At 39.9% G+C, this 18,324-nt stretch overlaps 3 protein-coding genes across 3 annotated transcripts in view; 1 reads left to right on the top strand and 2 right to left on the bottom strand.

Annotated features, from left to right (window-relative positions):
- The window catches only part of LOC133461605 (uncharacterized), a 28,008-nt gene extending 17,493 nt beyond the window's left edge, over window positions 1–10,515 (bottom strand). The window contains exon 1 of the mRNA XM_061742968.1: window positions 9,425–10,515. The gene's annotated coding sequence lies outside the window, so the exon portion shown is untranslated. The remainder of the gene's footprint in view (window positions 1–9,424) is intronic.
- LOC133442628 (parvalbumin-7-like) overlaps window positions 1–18,324 on the top strand; it is a 470,342-nt gene that overhangs the window by 220,312 nt on the left and 231,706 nt on the right. The gene's annotated exons all lie outside the window — the stretch shown is intronic.
- On the bottom strand, window positions 10,672–17,762 carry LOC133452294 (3-mercaptopyruvate sulfurtransferase-like). The gene is made up of 2 exons (XM_061731523.1): window positions 17,183–17,762; window positions 10,672–11,471 (listed from the first exon to the last, which is right to left on the bottom strand). Exons 1-2 carry the CDS (start codon window positions 17,760–17,762, stop codon window positions 11,164–11,166), a joined length of 888 nt encoding a protein of 295 aa, XP_061587507.1. The 3' UTR covers window positions 10,672–11,163.

The following is an 18,324-nucleotide window of genomic DNA, read 5'->3' as shown; positions in this document are numbered from 1 at the left end:
GGCCGAAGAAGTGGCATAAATTGCGCCAAAATTACACGATTAATTCAAAATGGCCGACAAAATGGCCGACTTCCTGTTCGGCCGAGACTTTTCTTTAAGTTGTGACATGATACAGGTGTATACCAATTTTCGTGCATGTCAAACCATATTGTGGGGCTTGAGGCACAAAGTTTTGTAGGGGCGCTGTTGAGCCATTTTGGCACGCCCATTAATGCAAACCATGAAATATCAAATTTATCACCAGGCCTGGCTTGCGTGAAAAATTTGCTGACTTTTGGGGCACGTTTAGGGGGGCAAAAGGGCCCTCATTTCGTCGGAAAAATAAAGAAAATAAATTCCTACAGATACAATAGGGCCTTCGCACTGTAAGTGCTCGGGCACTAATAATATTATTATATAATATTAATATTGTAATATTCGTATATAATAATATTATATAACGTCATCGGCAGGAAGTGATGTGTGCGCTCTGAATAGTACGTCCGAATTAATGCATACTACTGATATTTACTCAAAAGTGTGCCGAACCTTTTAGTATGGCATTTCGGAAGCACCGTATGACTGTTCCAGGATTATCACAGCAGTGGAACGCCACAGGCATGAAAGGGCGCCTCCACCCACCTCAGCATCTTGGGATCCCTACCCCTGTAGCCAGAAGTGACTTGAGTCAGACGGGGACAGGAGTGATGTTAGTGATCCCAGCAGCTGGGAGGCCCATAAGCTGGTCCCCATCCCCTCCGCCCAGGCCACCAGGACAGAGGGGAGCATTGTTGTTGCATGATGAAAAAGTTTACATGCGTTCCTTGTTGGAGAAAGACAAGGATCTGTACCTTCTTTTTCCTCATCATGCCTTTGTAATGTGTGCAAAATGTGGGTTTGCACTGTCTTGTTGAAAAATGCATGGATGCCCCAGCAAAATGTTGTCTTTGAAAACAAGATGTCTTGCTATGGCATCTCAAAGTCCTTAATTGCATTAATGCTGCCATCACCAGAGAAGTTAATGTGAAAGAGGTTGAAGGAGTTTATATCAGTCAAGGGTGCACCGCCTTTTAAGGCCTGAAAGTCTTACAAATACCCTGACAGGGAGAAGAAGAAATATGAAAATCCCCTTTTTATTTGAGGAACACTGCATTCATCATTTTAATGATTTTTCTTATACATTTGATGATAATCTATTGCCCGTCTTTGCACCTCAAAGACTTGCTATTGCCTTTTATTATTATTATAATTAACATTTCCTGTACTGTCCCAGCTTCTAGCCTGGGGTTTTACAAATGTATGTTGTTCATCTTCTGCATGATCTGTGGACTTCCCCTATGGTTTTCTAAAAGGAACCTGAAAAAAAAACTGCTTATCTTTTTCCACCTTTACTTTCCTCTCTTCACAGAGACAAGTGAGTAATAACCACAAAGTACACACACACACACACACACACACACACACACACACACACACACACACACACACACACACACACACACCAGTGTCAGAAATAAACCACTTCCTGACCGCCCCCCCCCCACCCCCCCCAACACACACACACACACACACACACACTTTTCTTTCCAGAAAGCTCGTTTTTGTTTCCGATCCAATAAGACTGAAAAAACAAATGACATACTTTGTTCTCACTGTCTTGCTCTACAGTTTTTCTTGACTATTCTGATACATGAGATGAAAAAACAGTATAATGTCCCTAAAAGTGGTTAGGTACACCAGAAATCTGCATTTAAACCAGATTTATGCCTTTATGAAGTGACTGCTCCTGGCAAAACCACCTTCTCTGCTTGCTGGCTAGTGCTGACAACAAGCTCCTGCTAAACTAACTTCACACCTGGACCCTTCCAGGCAGAACTGGAACCAGTCACAGCAGGTGGTTGCACAACTAACAAAGACACTATCTTTGAAATAAGATTGATTATTCTCTGCCAAATATGACCCTGCTCAGAAGTCACACTCACAATACAAACTTTTATTTTACAAAAAAGTAAATAAATAGACAAACTAAAACAAATCATGTGTCACATCAGTGCAATGGGTTTGAGATCTGGACTTGGACTAGGCTATTCAACAACCTTTGTTCATTTTTCTTCCAATTAAATCAGATTTGTTGATTTGTACTTTGAATCACTGTCGAGTTGCAGCCGAGACTGTAGCCAATAGACTGGTTGCTTCATGTTTGCCTGTAGAATACTTTGACATACCAATGACCGAAAATCAATAGTTTCTATTTGCAAAATGATACAAAAAAATCTCCACTTTGCAACTCGTTAATACCTAGTCAGTCTTGTTAACACAAAGTCTATTAATCTTGTCCAAAAACAATGTAACATTTATTGGGTATCCATAAACAACATAACTGTTCAAGCATTTTTACAGATAGGCTTTTCCTCAGACAGCACAGGCCGGTATGGTATGGTTGATCAACGGACAAATATAGCAGGCTTATTGATTGATCATCAAAATCACACAATTCAGTGAAAATAGTCCAAATAGGCACCGTGTATTCCAACATATTTTGGATCGCACTATAGTAACTGTGGCTTTGAATTGAAGTGTGATTGGTCTTGGAAATGGTTTGAAAGATGAAAAATTATTGCAATCGTGTTGAATAATTGTGCTAAATAAATCTAAAATGTTTGACGCCTTCTTTTTTTCTCTTCTCTCCTCCGCACCACTTGCCTCAAGTTTCATTCATTACTCACATTTTCCATCACTTCCCAGCATTCACTATATATTTCACCACAAATTCAAACTGCAGTTTTTATCTGAATGTGTTAGACCCCAACTAAAGTGTAGCATTATTGAAACGTCTTTAAATGTAAGACATATGATAATCTCATGTCGTAAATATTTTACTTTTAGTTTAACACATGAACCTGTGGCACAAACATAAATTCTATCAGGTGTTTTGCAGAGTATAATAATGAATAATGAATAGTGAACACTTGCCTGATCAAATCAGCCCATCCGTCCATCCGTCCATCCATCCATCCATGCATCCATCCATCCATCCATCCGTCCGTCCGTCCATCCGTCCATCCATCCATCCATCCATCCGTCCGTCCGTCCGTCCGTCCGTCCGTCCATCCATCCACCCACTCATCCATCCATTCATCCATCCATCCAACCATACACCCACCCACCCGTCCGTCCGTCCGTCCGTCCGTCCATCCATCCATCCATCCATCCATCCATCCATCCATCCATCCTTCCTTCCATCTTTTACTTCTTTTCGGGAGTCGGGTCACGGGTTTTCGGCTCAGTCCGACATGCCCAGACTTCCCTCTCCCCGGTCACTATGTCCAGCTCATCTGGGGGAGATACCGAGGTGTTCCCAGGCCAGCTGAGAAACATAAGCTCTCCAGCGTTGCCCTGGGTCTTCCCCGGGATCTCCTCCCAGTGGGATGTGTCTGTAAAACCTCACCAGAGAGGCGTCTCTTAACCAGATGCCTGAGTCACCTCATCTGACTTCTCTGGATGTAGAGGAGCAGTGGCTCTACTGAGTCCCTCCCGGACCACCAAGCTTCTCACCCTGTCTCCAAGGGAGAGCCTGTGGGGGGGGAACTCATTTTGGCCATTTATAGCCAGGAACTGGCTCTTTCAGTCGCTACCAACAGCTCATGAGCATAGGTGAAAATCAGCCCAAAAACCCAAAATACTGTATGTTGTCAGTGTTGTTTCATTTAAAGATTTGAATGAGTCAGATGCAAAGAAGGAAGCTGAAGACAAAAGCTTAAAGTTGACACTGTTTGTACTGTTTTGTTAAACTACACTTAAATGTTTTGCTGAAAAGTCTGTCATCTCAAACGTTAAATACCTTTAATAAAATGTATCATTAAAGTAGTCACAGCCTTATTGTATCATACATCATGGTTGTTCAGTCACTATGACTATCATTTATCTCAATATGTTCAGTCATGGCTTACGCTGAATAAATATTGATTTACTACTGTGTCAGCAGCTGTTAACAGAAATGAACCTACCTGAGATCTCTTTTTTCTGTGAATAGCTCCTTCTGTGTTGTAGATTCGAAGCCACTGCTCATTCACAGCCATGTGTGCATGTGTGTGTAATTCTGTCTCTTTTTAGTGACGTAAGGAAATGTTTCTGTGAAGCCTGTGTGGTTTCCTTGATGGTAGGAACCTGCTGATCCACTATCTGTGAAACAAAACTATGAAGAAAAAGGTGAAAACCCCTGATCTCTCGGTCTCAGACATCGGGTCACAATAATTTATTACTTTGACGTATTGAAAGTGAGTTTAGAGTGTGGTTTCCAAGATTTCACTTTGAAACCATTTAATTTACTCTGCAACAACCCCCTTGAGATCATTTCAATGATTCTTTCTTTAATTTTAAGGGCATTTTGAGAAAAAATATTTGATGTCTTGGCAAAGTTTAAATAAACATGAGAGACTTGTGATCCAAAGAAGCAGCACTCAGTAAAACACAACTTGACAACTTAAGCCATTGAGCAGCAATAACTGACATGTCTTTAAGCTCTCTATGGGAACATCCTTTTATCAGTGTTGTAGTTAGTCCCATGACACCTTCAGATGGTTAATAAACAGTGATCTCGGGCATCCCTGAGTCACTTCTCTAATGCCAGCTTTCACTGCTCCTAACCAGCACAAAATCCTCTATTACGTCATTTACTACGTAGCCACCACAGTAAAAACAGCACTGCCACTAGAGAGAGCAAGAGAGACCTAGGAATAGGAGACAGGAACAGGGAGATCCATCTGATTGGACAGACTCACTCCCCCAGAGGATTAGGCTGCACACCCTGTTTCCCTCAGTTCCCCTAAGCCAGGGGTCTGCAACCCAAAATGTTGAAAGAGCCATATTGGACCAAAACACAAAAAACAATTATGTCTGGAGCCGCAAAAAATGAAAAGTCTTGTATAAGCCTTAGAATGAAAGAAAATGGTGAAAGGTGAAATGTCGAGAAAAAAGTCGAAATGTCGAGAAAAAAGTCAAAATGTCGAGAAAAAAGTTGAAATGTCGAGGAAATAGTAAAAATTTCGAGAAAAAAGTCGAAATGTTGAGAAAAAATTCGAAATGTCGAGAAAAAAGTCGAAATGTTGAGAAAAAAGAGGAAATGTCGAGAAAAAAGTCAAAATTTCGAGAAAAAAGTTGAAATGTCGAGATTAATGTTGAAGTACAATTCGAGAAAAAAGTTGAAATGTCGAGATTAAAAAGGAAAGGAAAAGGGAAGAAAAAAAGATAAAAAAAGGAAAAAAGAAAAAGAAGAAGAAAAAAAAAAAAAGTCAAACATTTTTTAAAAAGCTCCAGGAGCCACTAGGGCAACGCTAAAGAGCCACATGCGGCTCCAGAGCCACGGGTTGCCGACTCCTGCCCTAAGCTCATCAATAGTTGGTTTACAAAAGCCTCTATTACCTTATCTTCCACATGGCTACCACAGTAAAAAAAAAACAAAAAAAAAACAGACCCAGACCCTTCAACAGACCCAACTCTTAAAAAAAGAAGGTTAGTTTCATTCTTACATCTATAAAAGGGAAATTAAGCTTGAGCTTGACCATGTGGTTGGTTTTCATGGTCTAGGACTGTACCACTCCATAGCGCTTCCAGACTCCTTTTCCCTCCCCTCAACTTGGTTTCAGGCACTGGGAATGCAATAACATACCTTGCAGTTATGGTTAAACACAAGTTATTCCTCCCAGTTACACAAGTAACTGGGTCTAATCTTAAAAACACCCACTGCCTAATCCCATGGTTTATGCTCTGGTCAGTGGGGTAAAGAGGTGTATAGATTAAGCATTCAAAGTTCTGGTAGAACAACCTTTGCATGTACGAGGATCAGTTATAACATGTCAATTTTCGAGGTTCAAAGTAGCATCAAATCTAGTTTTCAACTCAGATTCCACCTCCGAAAGAGTTATACTAATGTGATTGACTGTTTTTTTTCATGTTGACCAGCTAGCTCTGCGGTAATCAGCACTAAAAAGCCTCTTGAAGTGCACTACACTGATGAGCTGTGTCCGTGTCAGTAGTGATGTTGACTGTAAGGTGGACAACAGGAACGGTTTTAATAGTGGTCGGGTCATTTGACAAAAATAATGTTAATGCTAAGATGCTAAGTAGTCCACATTAATGGTAAGTCACCACTTGATTGTTTTTCCTCACTTTCTGTGCCAATCATGTATTGATCATGTTTGGTTCTGACAAGCACTGCTATTGCTAACCAAGACAATATCTTGTTTAGGGGCGAGTGTCAATATCCCAACTTCTGGCTTAAATCCAATTTAGAACTAAGAAAAGTTGCAGTTCTTCAACTGATCACTAGGCTGTGCTTCCAAAAGTGACGCAGTGTCCCTCTTGTAAAAACGATCAATTTTGCATCAAAAATAAACATACCGTATTTACAGTCCGGTTCAAAAAACCCATACTGGTCTCCATTGCTAGATTTCACATTGATCCATGACAACTTTACAGTAGGTGAAATTGTTTTTCCATCCCAGGTCAAATTAAATAAATCATCATCATCATCATCATCATCATCATCATCATCATCATCATCATCATCATCATCATCATCATCATCATCATCATCATCATCATCATTGCCGTCGTCGTCGTCGTCGTTATTAACAATGATAATAATTATATATTTTGACTCAATCCTTTCCACACTCTGATGAGGGCGAAAGGATTGCTGAAACATGTCAGGTATTTAAAAAACCTAAAAAACTTTGTCTGAAAAAAAAAAGAACTAGCAAATGAAATTCAATCCTTTGCTTATTAATAGTAGTTTTTTGTGCTAGTCTGACCCCTCTTTTTCTCTTCTGTGCATGTTTGCAGACCAGAGATTCAGGAGCTGCATGTTGCCCTGCAGTCCCCCCCTCTGATCATCCCACTGCTGCTTCCACCTGTCTTTGTGGATGTCTGTTGGATGCCTGCTGACATCCTGACCTGCAGTCCCGCCCTCTGACCACCTCAGGGTTCTCTCTCTCCTCTCACCGTTCTTCATTTTCTTTGTCTGCTCTGCCCAGCTGGCTTTCGGCAGCAGGGCCCCCCCCCTCATGATGCAGGTCCTGATCCAGGTTTCCTCCAGCCTAAAGAGGAGCATTTCCTTGCCACTGTTTGGCTTCAGGTTTTTCTCTCACAAGGGGAGTATTTACCTGCTAATGTTTAAGTTCATGTTCATGTAATAATTTCTCAGAAGTCATGTTCTGGGTCCCTGGAAAGTGCCTAGAGACAACTGTTGTAATACACGCTATATACATAAAATTGAATTGAATTGATTGTTTACAAATGAAAGCCCTTCCAGATCCCAACACAGATGGTGCATATCTGAGCAATAATTGAAGTGCTCCACGGTCAAGTACTTAAATGTTCATATTTAGTACGCTTAAAACAAAGACAGGTCATTTTATTTCTCGGCAAAGATGTTAAAGTATGTTTGGGCTGCCCTTGTAGCTTGGGAGCATCCAAGTGCTTAAAGAAGATGCACCTCAGGACATGTACCGTATTCTCTATATTTCAGGTTATTTATATTCAGGTGTTTAATTATTATTTTATTGATCTTAATCACTGCTCTGCAGTTGGAATACAGTTACGTGGTCTTTTTTTAAACTTGTCTATCATGAGTTACATTTAACATCACACAAACTTCAAAATTGACATGATTGTATTCTACAGTTAACTGATTATTTAATCAGACCCAGTGAACGTAGAGCTCAAATTTTGCAATCGAAAATTGTTTTGTTTGTTTTTTCTTCAGACTGTCACAACAACTTGCTGGTGATGTAACAAAGAAACTGTGGAAGGCAAGTTATTCACACTCACTGCAAGAAACTGCAACTTTTAGATGCAGGACACCTGTTTTACTTGATCCTTTGTAGTTCCAGTTAAACTTCTGCAAAACATGGTGAAAACAGAAGAAGTGGTCCAGTATCACAACATACAGATAGCAAACCAAAATACTGTATATTTTACTTCAGCTTTCTATAAACCCACAATAAAAAAAATGAATTGCTATGGTAACTTTCACATCTATTTTCAGTGCACATACGTAGATGTAACCTACTACATATTTAGTTGTGCACCAATAGTTTTTATCCACTAATGATTCATACTTGAATGATCTTTGATCTGAATCATCACAGAACATAAATTAATTTGGGAATCTGCAGAAAAGACAAAAACAACAAACACCTCCGCATGACAAACAAAGCTTACAACCTGGCTTAACTGTCACACCTGACCCAAAGAAACATGTAAACTGCACATGTAAACTGCACAATAGCCTGGCACTTTACTGCCCTCGTGTGGATCAAATATGGAATGCTGTTTCATTCAAAATTAGATAATTAACTACATTAAATATTCAATAAAATAAATAAATATGACAAGGCAATGAATACCACTGCGCCACCATGCCCCTAATATTTATTAATTTAAGATTTATTTTGTATTTATTTCATTCTCATATTGATTTATTTATTTAAATATTTGATAAATAATTATTTATTTATTAAATTAATTTTGAATGAAACAGTATTCCATACCAGAGAGGCTCTACATTTGTTGCTTGCAGAGTTTTAGCATTGTGATAAAACTCATTGCAGAGAAAAGGAATAGCAACTCAGGTTGGTGTTGACCATGAAATGACTGATGCCATCCTTTTATTTCTACTCACAGTAGATCATCTTATAGATATGCTTGGGGTTTTGTCTTCAAGCATAACAAAGTTTGGACCTATCAAACAAGTTCTTGAAATCGGCATCATGACACTGCAAAATGGAGCGATGTCAATGGAGGTTAAATTCAATAACTTTGCCGACAGAAATAGGAAAAATACCCAAAGCCCTGACTGAGCAGCTCAGCTCAGTTTAGTCACATGAAAACCCTGTTATTCTGGAGGGAAGTTCCAATTGACCTTCCTCTGGAGGCCACATCACTGTGACGATATGTGATCTTTGGAATACACCTAAAAAGATTTTAAGGCTTTTTTGGGGCAATTCTTCTGTAGAAATGATTCTTCTTGTCTCTCTATATTTTTCAAGACAATAAAATAACCTTTCTAAATAATAAACAAAATGGCTCAATAATACATTTCAATACCAATACATTATTTGAATGAATGTTTTAAAATCTGTATCAAAATGAGTATGAACTTATTAAATCACTCTCTCAGTCAACAAAACTTAGTTACTAAATGGGAGTTGTCTGCACTACCGAACCTTGTGTTGAAAGAGTGCTTCACATTACTTGATACAACACTATTTCAATAAAATTGACACACACATAGTTGTGTTGCAAACATGTGATTTACAGTGCCACCACACAGTAACATTACAGTACCAGTCAGGTACTAGTATCTCCAAAAGCTGTGCTATTGAACCTCGTGTTTCCAGCAAAGATAACTGAAATGACAGCGTCATAAGATTGTGACACTCACCTGCTAATGAAGGGTCAGAAGAAGATGGCAATAACAGCACACATGAAGAAATATCTTCTGTTTAATGTTAGTTGTACAACATCCACATGAGCAAACCTCGGAAGTGCATTTCAAACAAGTGTTGGTGAATCATCTGTTAAATGGAAAACGATTGGGGAACTACAAGATTCACTTCCTTTACGATGCAATTATCACCTCACGTGACTCCCTCTGTTCTCCAGCCTCTTTTGAAAATGGTATTTTAGAACTATGTTGCAACAAAATCCCATTCGGTACAAAATGTGATGTTTATCGACTGATTTCAGTGTAGAAGATGAGTACTGAGTAGAATTCATGATAAAGGTCCAGTCTCATTGTGGACGTTAGCAGACTTCTCTGGTTTCAATATACTGTTGTTTCTCACAAAGTTAAAAACTTGTCATGAAAATAGTATTGCAACTATGATCGGTATAGATGACCCATTCTTTTTCACAAGTGTTTTCATATACACATAAGAGGAAGTTGACAGGACATGTGAAAGTCACGCCTTATAGTTGTGCCATTCATCAGATGGTATATGATGTCTTATTTACTTTACCACACCCTATCAAGAAAATTCATCATGCAAAAAAACTATAAAACACACTTTTCTCTCAATAAATGAAACTGGTCGAATTAAACTCTTTCAGGTCCGATGTTAAAAGTTGACCTCAGATTTATTCCAACATTAGTGTTACAGCTGTAAACAATCTGACTCCAGTTTAGGGCTGGGCGATATATCGAGATTTTAATATATATCGATATATTTTCAAACGCGATATGGTACGAGACAATATCGTTTATATCGATTTAAAAAAAATATATATATATATATATTTTTTTATGATTTTGATATAGCTTATTTTGTGACAAATTGACTTGAATGTTTTATTTGAGATTTGCACAAATGTTTTGTTATTTGCACAACTGTCAACCTCAGTGGAAAAGTCTGCCTGTTACTGTCTACATTGTATTAATTGCAGTGTATTTTAATGTAATTGTTATGCAGGAAAGGGATATTTGTTTTATTTTATTCAAGAAGCATTTTTATTCTATATATGCAGGCAGTTTATTTTTATTTCATTTATTTTATACATTTTGATATTGTGCAGACCTCTGTTAATAAAGGTACCGGTGTGACATTTGGCACGAGGCTTTGTATTAAAACTGAAAAAAATGAAGCTAACAGAGATGCTATATTATAATGCTTTGGGGGAAACCCCAATTATGCCACAGAAAAAATATCGATATATATCGAGTATCGCCATTTAGCTAGAAAATATCGAGATATGACTTTTGGTCCATATCGCCCAGCCCTACTCCAGTTAAGTGTTTATATATTGGTAAAACTCAACAGAGTAATTCACCATTGTGTGTGTGTGTGTGTGTGTGCATGTGTACGGTATATAATGATGGAATGACAAGACTTAGCCTTACTTTTGAATTGGTGTTAAAGCAGAAATTCAACATTCTGTGAAATGTGTTTAACACATATGCTGAGACCAACTAAAATCCAGTGTTCATCGCTGAACATGGCAATGCTACACCTTTTATTCTATACGGATTGATCATTAAATAACAGTTGTACGTCAGTAAAATTCAGTGGAGGTTACTGATTCCATGTACTGCAGATATCACTGATCGGAGATAATCCACTGCTGGCTTTAGCTTTATGGCATAAAAAGATATTTGGGCAATCCAATCCCAGACCATGTAGTCTTCTAGACCAATAACAGATGTTTCCCTCTGCCTTCGGATATGACGTGCTCTGGAAGGGCGCGTGTATACCACTCCGACCATCCGCCGTCATACACCGACACCCCTGGGTGTCCACTCTCATGGGCTGCCAGTGCCACGTGGCATGCGGTCACCGCCGAGCCACACAAGACGCATATGGGGCGGCTGAGGTCCACACCGGCGCGGACAAAGATATCCTGGAGTTGCTCTTTGGGAGGGAAGTGACCCGAAGGGGCGAGGAAGGAGTGGAAGGGAATGCTGATGGAGCCGGGGATGTGGCCGGGCTCCGTGTCTGCCAATCCAAAAGAGAACAGACATGTAAAATGTATTTTATACATTCAAAGAAGAGAGAACTGCATACATACAATAAAGTAGCCTGAACTTTGACACAGGACTTTTCCGACATGTAATGTTCAGGATTTGTTCAGATTACAGTTGAAGTTGAAGTTGAAGTCACAGGAATCACATGATCAGTTAAAAGCTGGTAGAAATCAGTATCTTATTGCTATTGAGATGACACTCTGCTCTGATTCAGAAAAGCCTGTATACCCAGAAAACCCATCCAGAATTTGAACCAGAATGTTTGAACCAAAAAAAGAAACAGTTCTCACCGTAACATAACTGCAGTGACAGGTCTTAACCACCACCTTCATTTTTATCATTTCTGAAATATGTGATGAAAAATGTATCGGTCAGTAACTGATGGTGAGGAGGAACACTCAGTCCTCCTTTATTACCGTTTTCAATTGCTCTTGCCGAGTATCAGGCAGAAGTCAGTTTGAGCGATACTGGAAATAACCAGAACAATACTGGTGGTAAAACTGTAACACGTGCAACCTGCTGAAAAGGAAAATGAGGGCGATATCAGCTGAGCTCTCCTTGTGTTCTCCTCCATCCATACACCATTCAACTCTAACATTATCACCACTCAGTTCATATTAAGAAGGTCTTCCTTGTGCTCCCGAAAGAGCTCAGATCATTCAGGGCCGAGACAAAAAGAACAAGAGAGGGATGAACACTGGAATGTTAGCAGAAGATCCTTTGGGACGTGTGGCTGGAGGATTGGTTCTCTGTGAATCGGAATTCCTTCCCACAGATCCTGTCAGGTCCCACGAGACGGGAAGCACAGAATAAACTCCTCAAACTGTTGCATTCTGCGAGCACTTCCTAAATTCTAAAAGAATTTGTTGAGACTGGAATGAAGTTTTCAGGTTGAGCAGGTTGTAATTTTTCTAGGCAGCGGTTAAGTGCTAAAATAACAGAGATAACATGAACTTTATTTATTTAGATTTAACAAATCTAGAATATTTGCAGCCAACACCCAACAAAGCCAGAATGTTACGCCATCTATGGTTTTGTTGGTTTGTTTTTAGATGTTTCATTTGTGTGACATTCCTGCCCGCCAGCTGTGACCACCACAACCTTGGGCACATTTTGTTTTCATTCCATACTGAGACATACTGCACATAAATGCACATAATCATAAAACAATGCAGCATTTATGGAATTAGATATGAAATCTCCCGATAGGCTTCTTACTCACTGTTCAGATCGGCACACATGGATAGAAATCTGAATTCAAGATAATTTACTCTACTAAATATGAGCTATACTGTCTTTTAGAAAGTGGGGTACATGCATGTATGTAAATCTACACTCACCGGCCACTTTATTAGGTACACCTTGCTAGTACTGGACCCCCTTTTGCCTTCAGAAATGCCTTAATCCTTCATGGCATACATTCAACAAGGTGCTGGAAACATTCCTCAGACAGTTTGGTCCATATTGACATGATAGCATCACGCAGTTGCTGCAGATTTGCCGGCTGCACATCCATGATGCAAATCTCCCGTTCCACCACATCCCGAAGGTGCTCTATTGGATTGAGATCTGGTGACTGTGGAGGCCATTTGAGTACAGTGAACCAGTCTGAGATGATTCTCTCTTTATTACATGGCACGTTATCCTGCTCAAAGTAGCCATCAGAAGATGGTACACTGTGGTGATAAAGGGATGGACATGGTCAGCAACAATACTAGGCTGTGGTGTTGAAACGATGCTCAATTGGTACTAATGGGCCCAAAGTGTGCCAGGAAAATATCCCCAACACCATTACACCACCAGCAGCAGCCTAAACCCTTGATACAGGGCAGGACTGATTCATGCTTTCGTGTTGTTGACACCAAATTCTTACCCTACTATCCGAATGTAGCAGCAGAAATTGAGACTCATCAGACCAGGCAACGTTTTTCCAATCTTCTGTTGTCCAATTTTGGTGAGCCTGTGTGAATTGTAGCCTCAGTTTCCTGTCCTTAGCTGACAGGAGTGGCACCCGGTGTGGTCTTGTGCTGCTGTAACCCATCTGCCCCAAGGTTCAACGTCTTATGCATTCGGAGATTATTTTCTGCATACTTGTACTGGTTGTAACGCGTGGTTATTTGAGTTACTGTTGCCTTTCTATCTGCTCCAACGAGTTTGGTGATTCTCATCTGACCTCTGACATCAACAGGGCATTTGCGCCCACAGAACTGCGGCTCACTGGATATTTTCTCTTTTTGCACCATTCTCTATAAACCCTAGAGATGGTTGTGTGTGAAAATCCCAGTAGATCAGCAGTTTCTGAAATACTCAGACCAGCTGGCACCAACAAACATGCCACGTTCAAAGTCACTTAAATCACCTTTCTTCCCCATTCTGATCCTCGGTTTGAACTGCGACAGATCGTCTTCACCATGTCTACATGCCTAAATGCATTGAGATGCTGCAATGTGATTGGCTGATTAGAAATGTGCGTTAACGAGCAGTTGGACAGGTGTATGTAATAAAGTGGCTGGTGAGTATCAGTGACTGTAGATAACATACATGGTTAGGAGAGCGTGCCTCTCTGCTCAGTCTGCTACAGTATTTGTGGACTCCATTGAATCGCACTGTGTGCCGAGTACATGTTTGTCCAGAGCAAACACGGCAGAACACAACCACACGAAGAAGCTGTGAGGCCATGAGCAAAGTCTTTGGGTTTTTCCACAACATGCTTGATTCCGCACCCGTTACAGCTCTGAGAGGTGTGGATGTTGTTACCACACCAGGAGTATTTATATAAAGTTGTGTTTTTACTTCTCCATTCCTTTTCGAGTGGTGGGCCGCCATTCCTAAATCACTTCCTAAATCCGGAGGAGAGAAAAGAGACCTCTAATCTGTCCGGGCAATGATTGACGGCACTCGACACCTGACCAATAGGAGGGGTGCGTGTGCAGGCAAGATCTTGCAGAGCTACAGAAGGTGAGATTTCAACATGTAGTCCAAAAGACATCACAAATCAGGAGCGAGCAAGAGAGGGGGAAGAAAGCCAAAACATAAGGAAACCCGTGGTTCACTTGAAGGTGAGTAAGTTGTTGAAATAAAACTCTGTAGCACAAACACCTAAGACGCCACTCCATATGAATCTCTGTCTCCAATCTCTGTCTAGACTGGAGAATTTAGTTTTTCCAGCAGTCCTGATGAACATTTATTGAATGCCTTGTTAACACCCTTTGCATTCACTGAAGGGTTGATCGAACATACATTCGTTGTAATGTTGTTGTTTATCACTCCACAGCTTGTTTCCATAGCAACAATAGAGGGTTGACTGACAGGGGAGAAGCTGTCAGACTGTTGCTGATCGGATGTTATGTAAGGCAGTTTATATAGCTGTTCTACTTCCTACCTGTAAGTGTACTCATCATTTATATTTATATATGACAGCTTAATGTGTGTGTTTTTGTCGAGATGACTAGGTTACGTTATTCTGCCCCTTTTGTCGTAGGGCCTCTTTATCGTCGTCATTAAAGTTATTCTATTTGACATCGAGGAGTGTATTTCTTCATTCACCTCTGTTGAAAAAGAGTGGTAAAATGATAAAATATAATATATTGGCTATAGTTTTATATCAATTCATGTTGTTAAGAAGTTTTTGACCTCATTGATGATTTTGCATCCAGAAAGTAGAGACGTCTGCATCTGTAAAAGGCACACCTGTGTGTTTAGTTCATAATTCAGACTTGCTAGACTTGTCTTCAGTTTTTTGTGGGGTATTGAGGTGGTGGAAGTAATTTTCTTTTGATGAGTAATTTCTGGCTATTTGTGACTCTGATTTGTTTATCTATTTAGGTTTTAAGTTTTTTTATTTAATACTTATTTATTTCAGTTTATCCATCCATCCATGCTTTATCCTTTGCAGGATCACGGGGGGTCTGCTGGAGCCTATCCCAGCTATTTTCAGGCGAGAGGCAGGGGTTAAACCCTGGACAGGTCGCCAGTCCATCGCAGGGCCACATATACAGACAAACAACCAGACACACTCACACTCACACCTACGGGCAATTTAGAATCATCAATTAACCTAGCATTCATGTTTTTGGACTGTGGGAGGAAACCAGAGTACCCAGAGGAAACCCACGCAAGCACGGGGAGAACATGCAAACTCCACACAGAAAGACCCTGCTGGGCCTGGGAGTCTAACCGGGGACCTTCTTGCTGTGAGGCAACAGTGCTAACCACTAAGCCACCGTGCTGCCAGTATAAATTTATGAAGTATTTCAGTTTATCTATACATAGACCTAGAGTACATTATTGTTATTATTGATAAAGGTTGTCAAGTTAAATGGCATGTTTTTATACAGTCATTTTGTACCCATGATACATTTGGGATGGGGAGAGGTGAGAGGGTGAGAGGCGGGGGGGCCTCCAAATAACATTCCGCTTAGGGCCCCAATTTGGCCCCTGGAGGGTACTATTATTGAAATTGATCACTAATCAGGTCTCCTGCCCTGCAAGTCCCTGTTTGAATAAATCAAGTGCAATCCAATACAACTACATGGATTGTTCACAAGAGGTGTTTACCAACTGCCCTTAGCAACAAATTGTGTACTACTCCTGTTCATTGTAGTAAAAAGTGATCATAAATCCTCATAGGCTACAGTATGTTATCTACACTGTTGTATATAAGGGTATATAAGGGTTTTGAGCGTTGGACACAAAAGAAGTAATTAACAATTATACAAACTTTAGGTAATGTTGATGCCATTTTCACCATGTTCAAATATTTTATAGAAATTGTAAGCTTAAATTTCTTTCTAGGCTTGTCTGGTGGAAGTCTTGACTCAATCTGCTTTCATTTAATTGATTAAGGTGTTGGTTTGGTTTTTTCTTTCTGTGTAAGAATATTTATTTAGGTCTGGTCTCACAGGTTTTCAGGGTTGGGGGGGTATTCAGGGGTGTCAATTGGGTATGGCAAGGTATGGCAGCCGCCACACCTTTGCTTCAAGGGTTAAATGTAAATGTTTGTTTTTTTAAATACATTTATGGAATAACTACAAAATAAAAAATGCAAATAAGAACAACATGATCGATTTCACTAGTTATTATACACTGCAAAAACTCAAAATCTTAACAATAATATTTGTCTTATTTCTAGTTAAAATGTCTCATTTTTAGTCTAATTTTTTTTTTAATCTCATTACATTTAAGACAAGAATCAAAAACAACCATTTTCACCTGTTTCAAGTAGATTTTCACTTAAAATAAGTAGAAAAATCTGCCAATGGAACAAGATTGTTTTGCTTGTAATGAGAAGATAAATCTTGTCCCACTGGCAGATTTTTCTACTTATTTCAAGTGAAAATGTACTTGAAACAGGTGAAAATGGTCAAATAACAAGTTATTTTTCTGGTAATGACTCTTGTTTTAAGTGTAATGAGATTTTTTGACTAAAAATGAGACATTTTAACTAGAAATAAGACAAATATTCCTGGTAAGATTTTGAGTTTTTGCAGTGAGCGAGACTGCATTTGAAAAAGTTCAAATTTTTTTAACCACACAGATAAGCTACATAGCAAACTGTGATGAGTATTTGCTGGACGTGTTGATTGATACTCTAGTTAAGTTCTGTGACTCGTAACCTTGCCATACCTTAGCTTCCACTGAATTGACGCCACTGGGGGTATTAAGAGAGACACAGCAACTTACTGTCTCTGGGTTCAGGGTCCAGTCCCCTGAACCTGCCAGCCGGCCTGGCATCCAGCACCTGAAACTCCTTGGTGTCGAGGTTATCGAGGATGTCCTCGTAGGTCTTTATCCAGGAACGGTTCAGAGACGCCTTGAACTCGGTGGGAGCGGGTCTGCTGTGGTGGTCGCTCACCGGTCGACCCTCCAGCTGCCAGTTCCTGAAGCCCCTGTTCAACACAGACACGGCGCTGTGTCCAAACGCCCGGAACATCCACCACACGCGCGGCGCGGAGAACGCACCGACCTCACTGCAGTCGTACACCACGACGTGCGTGTCGCTCTCTATTCCCAAATTCCCGACATAGTCAGCAAAAACCTTCCCCGGAGGCAACATGTGGTCCAGAGGAGAGGTTTTATCGCAGCACTGATCGATGTCAAAGAAAGCCGCGCCTGGGATGTGCCTCTTCTTGAACTCGCTTTTCGCGTTTCGCCGCAATTTGGGCAAATACCAAGAGGAATCCAAGATGCGCGTTTTCCTCTGCGTCTTTGCAACCTCCGCCAGCCACTTAGAGGTGACCAGAGCTCCGGCTTGAAGCGCCATGGTTACTCATCAGCTGAAAGGCTGCAAAGTTTACAGTAACTTTAACTCAATCGACCTTATCCCGAGCCAAAGGTGATGAATAACAAACATGGGAGAGTGCGCGCGTAACAGCGCACAGAGCAACAAGTGGATGTGAACGGAGTTGATGACGCTTTTGAGAGAAATTATATATGAAATGGCTTTAGTTTGTAAATTAATAATGACAACTCCTTAATTTGAGTAGCTCATCAGAATCTTCTGATTAGTTCTGACTATTTACACACAGCACATTGCTTCCCATGAAATTCTCACATCAACTACAATTTAAGACTGGATTTCTTATTAACATATTGATTTATGTATGTTGAATATTATTCAAAAGAACATTTACGAAATAGAGACAATTTTGTCTATTTTACATGGTTAAATAGTTTCTTCAAATAAACATAATGGTTTTATTTATCCGTTTACTTAGTTAATGATGTATGATTATTATGATTATTATTGTTATTATTACTATTTAATTTCATTTCATTTCATTTCATTTTTATTTATTCCGTATCATGGAAATAGTTCACATACA

Source organism: Cololabis saira, chromosome 1 (genome assembly GCF_033807715.1).
Source record: "Cololabis saira isolate AMF1-May2022 chromosome 1, fColSai1.1, whole genome shotgun sequence".
Taxonomy (NCBI): domain Eukaryota; kingdom Metazoa; phylum Chordata; class Actinopteri; order Beloniformes; family Belonidae; genus Cololabis; species Cololabis saira.
Note: the sequence above shows the minus strand (reverse complement) of the source record. Positions and strands in the feature narration are given on the sequence as shown.